Source organism: Hypanus sabinus, chromosome 6 (assembly GCF_030144855.1).
Source record: "Hypanus sabinus isolate sHypSab1 chromosome 6, sHypSab1.hap1, whole genome shotgun sequence".
NCBI lineage: Eukaryota > Metazoa > Chordata > Chondrichthyes > Myliobatiformes > Dasyatidae > Hypanus > Hypanus sabinus.
Genome location: NC_082711.1, coordinates 177,482,823 through 177,494,479, shown reverse-complemented (window position 1 = coordinate 177,494,479; position 11,657 = coordinate 177,482,823). Strand labels below are relative to the sequence as shown.

The 11,657-nt window shown below is 45.3% G+C and overlaps 1 protein-coding gene across 1 annotated transcript in view; it reads left to right on the top strand.

Moving 5' to 3' along the window:
• The first annotated feature begins 8,818 nt into the window (after positions 1-8,818).
• LOC132396145 (pinopsin-like) overlaps positions 8,819-11,657 on the top strand; it is a 78,602-nt gene continuing 75,763 nt past the window's right edge. The window contains exons 1-2 of the mRNA XM_059973667.1: positions 8,819-9,132; positions 11,016-11,198. Of these exons, the coding sequence (XP_059829650.1) occupies positions 8,883-9,132; positions 11,016-11,198 (433 nt within the window). The 5' untranslated portion in view covers positions 8,819-8,882. The remainder of the gene's footprint in view (positions 9,133-11,015; positions 11,199-11,657) is intronic.

The following is an 11,657-nucleotide window of genomic DNA, read 5'->3' as shown; positions in this document are numbered from 1 at the left end:
ACATAAAAGTCTCTGTAGAAGTCTTAGGCTCATATATAGCTAGAGTGTCTAAGACTTTTGCACAATACTGTATATCAGTTAAAATAGGAAGGTGTTTGGGGAAATAGAAATAAAAGTATTTATCTTTTTATCAGTCCAGTAGTATTTGGTTACTGCAGGTTTCCCCCTTGTACATTGGTGGGACTCAAAGCTGGTGAACGATTGATTCTAATACTATAAATTTAAGGGAATAAACAATTGACATTTTGAACTGAGCCTGAAATATTGACTGTTTATTCCCCTCCATAGATGCCGCCTGACTTGCTAAGCATTTTGTGTGTGTTTCTCTGGATTTCCAGCACCTGCAGAATCTCTTGTTTAAATTTAGGAGAATCTACACTTAGACAAGGAAACCAGCTCCAAAAAATATTTCCTGCTGTTGGAGTATGTTGTGCATCTAGTTGCTGACCAGCTAGTAATGGGGTACAGGGGTCAGAGACAGAAACTGAAAGCTGAAAAGTTTAAGGGGGAAGTGAAAGGAAACTACTTCAGTGAGGTCATGAGAGTATGGAATGAGTAGTACATGCAAACTCAATTTCAACGCTTAGGCAGGTACATGGTTAATAGGAGTATGGAGGGCTTTGGTCCGGTGCAGGTCGATGGGAGTAGCAGTTTAAATGGTTTCAGCATGGACCAGATCAGCTGAAGGGCTCTACCTCCCTGACTCTAATGATGCAAATTATTTAAATGAAGTACAGACAGAAAATTATATAAATACTTAGAAGATCAAGCAACAGCCATAAAGAAAAGCAAATTCAATATTTCAGCATAGTAGTTCGCATAACGCTTTACAGTTCCAGCAGCCTGGGTCCAATTCCTTTCGCTGCCTGTAACGTTTGTCCGTTCTCCCCATCACCATGTGGTTTCCAGTTCCCTCCCACAGTCCAAAAACATTCTGGTTGGTAGGTTAATTAGCCATTGTGAATTGTCTGTGATCAGTCTGAGATTAAATTGGGGGATTGCTGGGCGGCACAGCTCAAAGGACCAGAAAGGTCTGCTCCACACGGTATCTCACTAAATACAAAAAATTAAAATCTCATTTGCAGTGGCATCATACACCCATGGCATCCTATAAGCAGCATCCACAAGATTGTACGTACTGAAATTTAAAAGACGCAAGTAAAAAACAACTCCATTTTAGTGCGAAATGTCATAGTGTTAAACTGCAGTCATTAGGGTCGTGCCAGTTGGTTCAAGAATTGAATGGTTGAAGGGAAGTAGCTGTTCTTGAAGACCCAATGATTGCTTATATCTGCAGCTTTTTTTTTGCTGGAATTAAACCCTCACGGTGGAGCTTCCGTGTGATCGGGGTTCAATTCCTGCCACTGTCTGTAAGGAGTTTATACGTTCTCCCATTCACCAGGTGGGTTTTCTCAGGCTGTGCTCCATTTTCTTACCACATTCTGAGAGGAACAGGTCAGTGAGTTGTGGGCCAGAAGTGTGGCAACACCTGCAGTCTGCCCCCAGCACATCCTCGTTGTGGGTTATTCATGCAAAAAGTCCGTTTCACTCTGCTTTGATGTTTCAACGCACACGTGACAAATAGAACTAATCTTAATTCTGAAGTATAATCTGCAGAATGGTGACCTAGATGGCATTCAGAGACCCAGGCGGGAGCTTCTGATGAGCAGTGCGGATGACTGTGGTAACAGCTTGCCACTGAGTGTGGAAGTAAGGAGCCTTCCACTGAAGATTACTGTACAGATAGCAATGTAGCACAAACCATGAACTGGATCTAAATAATTAAAGCAGGAATTAAATAAAGATGCATGAGCTAATAGATATTAATGAATTGCACCAGAACGTAAACTGTCGAGGTGTTAATCTGCTTACAGAGGATTTGTGTTAGAAAATTCAACACTACAAAGCCAACACAAGAGATCTGATTTAAACAGCTTGTTCATGACTCAAGCCTGCAATACTTGGTTCATTTCAAATCCTTTTGTAATCTCCTTTCAGTTCGAGGACAATAAATAGTTCTACTTTCAACCCCTTTGAAGATCATTTTAACTGTAGAACTGGTTTGGGGTGAAAGGTGAAATATTTAAGGGGAGCCTAAGGGAGAAAATCTTCAATCAGAGGGAGGTGCCGTTGTGTGGACCGAGCTGCCAACAGAAGTGGAGGAGTGGGTTCAATTTCAGAGAATTTTAGAGAAGTATGGTTAAGTACATGGGAGGGTTATGGAGAGCTATGGGCCTGCAACTCTAATTGTGTGAGAGAGTAACCAACATCCACACAGCACATGACAAGCTCCTGCCTGGGTCTCAGGGGATCACAGTTTGGCATTTGATTTGTACAACTCTTGTAGGCTTCTTTTGGAAGCTTTCATTTTTTTTCAATCATAATTTCCACCCATTTTTCTGGAGAAACACTTCAATTGGATCAAAGCAGTGACAGGCAAAGTTAGAAGCAACTCCTGAATCCCAAAGCCCAGAGGGTGCAGAGGTCAGTAGAGTGATGAACAGTACTCTCCACTCCCACTTACAGGATAAAGCCATCCAACCCTCACAAAGTACATTCCCTCCTCCAACAGTTACACTGACGAAGGGTCTCGGCCCGAAACGTTGACTGTACTTCTTCCTATAGATGCTGCCTGGCCTGCAGTGTTCCACCAGCATTTTGTGTGTGTTGCTATTTAAAAACTCTTCACTAGAAGCAAGGTTTAGTATCTAATGGCTATGCAAGTACATTAAATTGACACTAGTTAGAAACTGTTCAGCAACTGTCTCCTGTCCCAATTAAGTGGCACAGTGTCCCAAAGAAATTAAGGGAATTCCAGCTATTGACTTGTGTAGTTTTTGTTATTTAAGAGTTGTCCCAAATAAGCGGCTGCCCTGATTAATCAGTGGTCAAATTAACCAGAATCCACAATATACTCTTGTGTATGAGACATAGAGAAAGAAGCCATGTCCTGCGTGAGTGGAGGGTCTTTAATTATAGATGCCAACTTGTTGATGTCTCACCCTGTGAAGATGTCACATGATACAAGGGTTTGACTGCTATTGTACCCTGAATCAAGGACTGATTCTGAGGCCAGTGGGCCACACATCGGATGGATTAAGATTGCTATTGGGTGTTAATGGGCATTGGATCAATGAGGGGCTGAGGCAACACAGTTTCAAACTCTGTTCCTCACCCACACTTCTCCTGGCCAGGACCAACTCCAGCTCAAGTACCAGGTTATTGGATGACCAATAGGCTTTCTAATGCTGTTCCTCGATTCTCTTGTGTAGGATATGTATGTAGGTGATCCTAGGGGAGGCTGAGAGAGAGACAGGCGCCCGGTGTGTAAGATAGGCCAATGATGGTCTGATGAATTACAAATATCCATTTGTGGGATCTTACTGCCTTGTTCCCCACAAAAGGTAGCTCACTGCATGTGAAATGTTGGGGTTTTATTTTTAAGGATCTGGGTGTTAGTGTCAGTTTAAAAAAACCTATTGAATGTTTTCACAGTTCGATAAGATCCAGTCAAAGTCAAGGTAAATTTATTCTCAAAGTATGGATGACGCCATATACTACCTTGAGATTCATTGTGCAAATACAAAATAAATAATACTGTGAACACGAGTTGTAGAGTCCTTGCAAGTGAGTCCACAGGTTGTGGAATCAGTTCAGAGTTGAGATGAGTTATCCATGCTGGTTGTAGGTAATAACTGTTCCTGAATCCGGTGGTGTGGGATGTAAGGCTTCCATACCCTCTGTCTGATAGCAGCAGTGAGAAAGATCACATACTGCTTTCATGTGGCAACACCCTTTGCTGTGTGAGAACTCTTGACCTTACAATCTACCTCGTTATGATCTTGCACCTTATTGACTGTCTGCACTGGACTTTCTGTCACTGTCAGAACGAAGTCAAAGGCTTTGTTTACACACGGTGGGTGTATGGACTGGTGGCAGAGGCAGATCCGCTAAGGACAGTTAAGAGATTTTAATAGCCACGTGGATGATGGGAGAATGGAGCACTACGTGGGAGGGAAGGGTTAGGTCGATAGGTTAGCAAAGCAAGAAGCCTGCATACTGGCACAGCCCAGGCTGTGGGAGGAGCCCACTGAACGTCAGGACAGCCAGTCTCTGTGGGGAAGGACCACAGTCCAACACCTTTCATTGCCATTCATGGGGGGCAGAGTTAGGTGGGGAAGCCCCTCGAACAAGGGTGTATCATATCGGGGGCAATGGTGCTATTAAAACATTTTAAACTTTACACGACTGAGTGTGAGTTTTTTTGCTCGTGTATTTTCATTGCGATCCTCTGATACTGGTGAGAGCATTCCAACTCTGTGAATGACACGCTGTCAAGACGTGAGGGTCCCACTAACTTTTTTTTCACAGAAGTGTGTTTATTGTAACTTCTACATTATTTCAACACAACATCAAGCACACCAGAAACAAGAACAGTGACTTAAGACTGAATTAAATTGTTCCTATCCTGATCTAGGATGATGTTTATCATTTGCAATGCACAACTATCTTGGGGCCCATCACCAGCAACGATGGGATGACCGACAGGGAGACGGTGGAAAAGCTCGAGGCTGGGTGCCTGGCAAATAACCTTTTCCTTAATGTCAACAAGACAGAGGAGATGGTCATTGACTTCAGAAGAACTCGCACCACTCATACATTGGCATCACAACTGTAGAAATTGCAAGCAGTTTCAAACACCTGGGAGTACACATCATCTTCTACCTCTCATGGTCACAGAACACACCTACACAGTCAAGGAAAGTCATCAATGCCTTTACTTCCTGAGGAGGCTGAAGAGAGCTGGAATTTGCACATCCATACCCACCTCATTCTACAGGTGTGCAGTAGAGAGCATCCTGCCAAGCTGCATCACTGCTTTGTAAGGAAACTACACTATGACAGACAGGAAGGCCCTACAGTGGGTTGTCAAAACTGTCCAACACATCACTGGCACCAGCCTACCCACCATCAGGAGCTTGTATACAGAGAAGTGCCGGAAAAGGGCCAGCGACATCATGAAAGATCCGACCCTGCCTGCTCATGGACTGTTTGTCCCACTCCCATCAGGGAGGAGGCTAGGTAACACTCACACCAGGACCATCACTCAAAAACAGTTACTTTCCTCAAGCAGTAAGGCTAGTCAACACCTCCACCACTAACCCACCCTTCCACACCCCAAACACCACTACTTTATCATTTCCTGTCAGTCACCTTATGTACAGCCTAGTGTCGCCACAGACATACTATACAATCTGTGTATATATGCTACCTTGTGTTTTTATACTTATTGTGGTTTTATTTCTCATTATAGCGTTTTTAATTTTTGTGGGTTTTTTTATGCTGCATCAGATCTGGAGTGACAATTATTTTGTTCTCCTTTATACTTTCATAATTGGAAGTGACGTTAAACTATGTTAAATGGTGCTATAAACACTGTTATCCCAGTGTGGACATACTCCTGGACAGAGCCAGGCTCTCAGTCTGGGTGGAGCCCTCCACTGCTCGCCTCCAGGGCCTAGGGAGAGCGACCTTACAAAGTAAACAGTGCTGTCAACTGTTCACTGGGTGAGTGATCCTCCAGTGTGAGACACTGTAAACATCCTGAGCGGATGAGCCCAGTCCCGGCTCAGATTCTTGGCTAACAGTGCCCCCTGCAGCCGGTGCAGTGGCAGTACAAGTGGAGGGCAGGAGCCATCCTTCACACCAAATTACTTCACGGAGACTTGAGACAGCAGACGTTGAAATCTGGAGCTAAAAACAAAAAGCAGATGAAGGAACTGACGGGATTAGACACCATCTGTGGGGGTGGAGGGGACAACTGTCCATTTCCCTCTAAAGATAAAAAAGATAACAGTCACAGGTACATTGAAACCTATACTGACGCATGATGTTTGCGTCAACAGCCAACACAGCCTGGATGAGCTGTGCTTTGGGCAGTCCACAAGTGTCATCGTGTTTCTGGTGCCAACATCGGATGCCCACAACTCACTAACCTACTAACCTGTACGTCTTTGGACTGTGGGAGGAAACCCATGTGGTCACGGGGAGAACGTGCAAACTCCTTACAGACAGAGGTGGGGATTGAACTTGCGTCAGTGCCACTGTAAAAGCATTACGCTAACTGCCGTGCCACTGTGGCGTCTCTACAGAGGCTGCCTGACCTGGTGAGTTCCTCCCGAAGTCTCCGGATGTTCTGAGTGCTGAGCTCCGCTCTGTTTAATGTGGGCTGTGTAAGTCCGTGCAGAGGCTTCGTCTCATAACCCAGTCACCATTTGGACTGGACATCCTTGCTGCTGGACCTGAGGGAGGGGTGTTAGTGCTCACACTCTTTCTGAGTGCTAACGCCCGCCCCACCACCCCGCTAGGCCACCGACCGGGTCTGTGTGAATTAGGGACACGGCAAACTCGACAGAGACTGAAACAACCAAGTCATCGAGAGCAAAGGAAGAGGAAACAGCCCAGCCCCACACGTCTGGCACTGAACCTGTAAGAACACCAGATGTACACAATGAATAAACTTAGAGAGCAGTTAAGTCAGTTTTATTCTGGAAAAATGCAGCAGCTGTTGTGCATAAAAGCAAGATTCATTAAGAAAAAACAGAACATTGATCACAGCACTGTACAGGCCCTCTGGCCCACAATGTTGTGCCAATCCTTTAACCTACTCTAAGATTAATCTACCCTTCCCCTTCCACATAGCCTCCATTTTTGTTTAATCAGTGTGCTACCTAAGTCTTGTAAAAATCCCTAATGTATCTGCCTCCACCACCACCCCTGACAACGTGTTCCACAAAGCCACCATTCTCTGTAAAAAAGCTACCTCTGGAATCCCCCCCCCCTCGATACTTCCCCCCACCCCCACTCACAATCACATTAAAATTACGCCTCCTCATGCTAGTCATTTCCATTCTGGGAAAAAGTCCCTGGCTGTCCACTTGATCTGTGCCTCTTATCATCTTGTCCACCTCTATTCAGTCACCTCTCATCCTCCTTCCCTCTGAAGAGAGACCCCCGCAGCTTGCTCAGCCTTTCCTCACAAGCCACGCTCTCCAATCCAGGCAGCGTCCCACGAACTGTACACTGCACAACAAGGATTTTGTTTCTGAATACTTTGGATGCATCTTATGGATTTTGGGCTGCTGATCATGAAAATTACTATTAAATTTCCCTATCATGCTTCTTTTTTTTGTAATTGCCTATATGTATTATTTCAATTCATAATTCAAGTCAATTAAAATGTTGCCCACAATATAAGCTGAAAAGTTTTCCATCTTTCTATCTTGTCCAGACAGGCCTGGGCATGCTGAGGCAGGGTGGATAGCAGGACAGGTTTTAGAAAGGCTATAAAAGCATATCTCTCTCTCTCTCTCTCTCTCTCACACACACACACAGTTCTATGCATTGTGTTTACATGTACATTGGTTTGTGATCACATTGATATGCATGCTCTATGTGCATAGCATATTGTGTGCATTCATTACAATAAAGTAATTGTATTTCCAGAAGTACTTGTGATAACAAAATGTCTTACCAATGTTGCCATAGCCACAATACTTTCTGTTATACTTGTGAGTATACGATTAAATCTCAAAGACAAAGCATGACTCCTCTTTTTAAGGAAGTCTGTAAGCTCTACTGTGGTTGTAACATTGGCTACCAAAAGAAAGCCTAGGCTCCTGACATTTTCTGCAGTTAGACTTCCCTGTAAACCCTGGCACTGTCAGTGACGAGCATGGGGAAAGGTTTCACCAGGACATTGCCGTCATGGAGGAACAGTATCAGGGCGGCTGGAATCCATTAATGTTGGCTGATTATTGTTGAACACTTCAGCGAGAAGCCTCAGACACTGACTACAAATGAAAATCATCAACAAAACATTTTTAGTTTAGTTGAACTATTACAAAGAGTCAACACCATTATGAAATTAAATGCATTATATTTGAGAAAAGTTCATTTCTTTTTTTCTCCAAATTCCTACATGATACAAGCAGTCTGAAATCATATTTATGTTCAGCTTCAAGTGGTCTGTCATAACAAAAAAATCCTGAGGAAGCAGCGCTTCTGAAAAAAAAACTGTTGTCCAGTGTTATTGGACAAACTGTTGAGAGGCAAATCTGTCAGATCTTCTAGCCTCTGAGCTTTAGCTCACTGTTCCCTAAGAACGCCAGCTCTCCCAGGTCCTGTACCAACCCTGAGCAACCCCTGCCCTGTTAGTGGTGCTGTCTTTCAGTGGAGAGGATGGGAGAGATAAAAACCACAGGTCTTAGGTTAAAGGGTGAAAGGTGAAGTATGTAAGGGGGAGCTCCTTCACTCAGAGGGTGGTGAGAGTGGTGATGCAGACTCAATTTCAACACTTAAGAGAAGTTTGGAGGGATATGGAGAGCTTTAGTCCAGGTGCACGTTGATAGGACGAGGCAGAGAAACAGTTCGGCATTGACTAGATGGGTCAAAGGGCCTGTTTATGTGCTGTAATGTTCCTTGGCTCCACAACTAAATAATTTGTCATCAAAATCAAACCAACTCCCTGCCCCCAGCTGGGAGTCGCAAGGAAACCAATCACCACTTCAGAGAATTGTAATTAATGAAAGCACTTTAGAAACTAATCCCAGCGAAGCAGCAATTACCCTAAATCGATGGTAGGAAAGATTATAGTCTCTGGGGAGTGAACCCATCTAATATGGTGCTAAGCTTCTTCACCTTTATAACTGGGTTTAACAGTCGCTCTGAGCTCTCACATGGACCATGGCCCGTTAAACTTCTCGGAGTCAGGAGAACCACCACTGATGGAATTGTCCCTGACTCCTGCAGTCTCCTACAATGGGACCATTGGCGCTTTCGATGGCCCTCAGTGGCCGTACCTTGCTCCGAAGAGCACCTACATGGCTGTGGCCTCTCTGATGGGTTTGGTGGTCTCCCTGGCCTCCTTTGTGAACGGCATGGTCATCCTGGTGTCCATTAAGTACAAGAGGCTTCGCTCACCCCTCAACTATATCCTGGTGAACCTGGCCGTGGCCAACCTGATGGTCACTTTCTTTGGCAGCACCGTCAGCTTCTCCAACAACCTGAATGGCTACTTCACCCTGGGGGAGACGGTGTGTCGGTTTGAAGGCTTCATGGTGTCCCTGACAGGTGGGTGTTCCTGGGACTTCCCTGGGGATCCACAGGGAACTTCTCCTCCCATGAAGCATGACCTAGGGAACCCCTATCCTTAAGGATTGATCCTGTACTGAGTATTGGGACTAGGAAGTGGCCATTCGGCCTCTCATGCCTGTTCTGTCATTGGCACTTCATGACTGATTGTTATTAGTCATGCAGCAGAGAAACAGGCTCACAGGCAGCACAGTAGCGTAGTGGTTTGTATGACACTGTTACAGCACAGGTTCAGTTTCCACCCCCGTCTGTAAGGAGTTTGTACGTTTCCCCCGCAACTGTGTGAGTTTCCTGCAGGTGCTCCAGTTTCCTCCCACGTTCCAAAGACGTACCGGTCAGAGTTAGTGAGTTCTGTGGTGACACTTTCAATCTTCCCGGCACATCCTCAGTGATTTGATTTGTCACGAACAATGCATTTCACTGTATGTTTCAATGTACGCATGAGAAATAAAACTAATCTATCTAATTTTTAACCCACCATGTCCAGTGTACACTGTACAGTGAAACCAGCCCCATTGACCCCGTAGCCTTCTAAGCCCTGGTGACTCGAGTACTCGATTCCATAACCCTTGGCTCATGTTCATTAAAGAGGTAAAGGTGAGACTAATCAGAGATCTTGCTCTATGAGCCAGCAGAGTGTGATGGGCTGAATGGTGACGTGCATGTTTGTGCCAAGGTGTTCAATCACCATCCCACTTAGAAACCTATTGCTGGTCCTTGATTACCACCATGTTCACATCCTCCTCAATGGCACAGAGGGGAAGAGGAATCTCAGGGTTGTGTACTGCATAGATATTTTGGTAATTAATGTACCTTGTACCTTCAACCTTGATTTCCTTCACCAGCAGTTCTGGGCAGCAGCTTTCCCCCACCATCTCTGGGGCAGTTCAGAATGGCTGATTTGCAGCTAGTGCCCAGGTCCAGTGGGAGAAACAGAAAAGTCCCTGGCCCTGTGTTGTAGGAGTTACTGGTAGCACCAGCAATGGCCTCATCTTCATCATCTGCTGTCTACCCCCTTCCTTTCCAGTCCTGAAGAAGGATCTTGGCCCTAAATGTCATTATCATAGATGCTGCCCGACCTGCTGAGTTCTTCCAGCATCTTGTGTGTGTTGCTCTGGATTTCCGGCATCTGCAGACTTTCTCATGTTTATGAATGGCCTTACTTTGTCCAAATCCCAGGTTGGTGGGTCAGAGAGAGGACAGTGCCAGATAGATGGAGGTGTAGTGAGGGAGTTTATTGTCTGGTGAGATAGAGGTACGATGAAAATCTTACTTGTGGTAGTTTCCATTGTGTTCATACGGCACACAGAACATTACTTACACAAGACAGTAAAGAGACAAAAAAGACATTAGTACAAAAAGCAATTAGATTACAGTGCAAGAGGTGGAGTTCTGTTGCTAAGGGAGAGTTAGTGTTGTGTGGGTTCATTCAAGAACCTGATGGGTTGAAGGGAAGAAGATGTTCCTGAACCTGATGGTGTGAGACTTCAGCTTTCTGCACCTCCTGCCTGACAGGAGCTGTGAGATACAGAACAGGACAAGGAGACAGAGTCAGGGCAAGATGCTGTTACAGCTCCAAGCATTGGAGTTCAGAGTTCAACTCTGGTGTCCTCTGTAAGAAAATTTGTGCATTCTTCCCACGTGTTTCCTTCCACAGTGCCAGGATGCACCGGTTATCGGGTCATTGTAAATTGTCCTGTGATTAGCCAAGGGTTAAATTGGGGGGTTGTTGGATGCCGTGGCTCGCTGGGCCTTTATAAAATAAATTCCAGGCTGAGATTGTTTCCCTCCTGTCCCTCCTGGAAAAAACTGGCTCTGGGAGTAAGTGAAGCTGAGATCTCTGCTGTGTCCTTTCCGGGCAGGTATTGTGGGACTGTGGTCGCTGGCCATCCTGGCCTTTGAAAGGTACATCGTCATCTGCAAACCCATGGGTGACTTCCGCTTCCAGCAGCGGCACGCGGTCTGGGGCTGCCTCTTCACCTGGCTCTGGTCACTGGTCTGGACTGCCCCGCCTCTGTTTGGATGGTGCAGTTATGTTCCTGAGGGTAAGAGTATGTGTGTGAGAGCTTGGATCCCCACCTCCAACACCCCCTGCTTCTCGCTCGAGCTGCTTTCCCACTCTGCCTGTGTGCCGACACTGCCTCCAGTGCAGGATCCCAATATCTCTCGATTCCCTCAGGATCCACAGGTCTACAAGCACCTGTCGAAGTCGAATCTAGCCGACTGTCAAGTTCCTGCAGGCCTCCTGGTGCAGTTTCAAGATAAGTTTAATGGCCTTGTTGCCCCTGAAATCCCATAACAGTCAAACCCATTCACTTCAATAAAAGTCTCCAAGTTAGCCACTCTCAACATTCCGAATCAAAATCAGAACCAGGTTTAATATCACTGACAGTAGTCACGAAATTTGATGTTTTGCCGCAGCAGTACACTGCGATACATAAAATACTCTATAAACTACAATAAGAAAAATGCATAAATACTTGAATTAATTGGGTGGTGCAAAA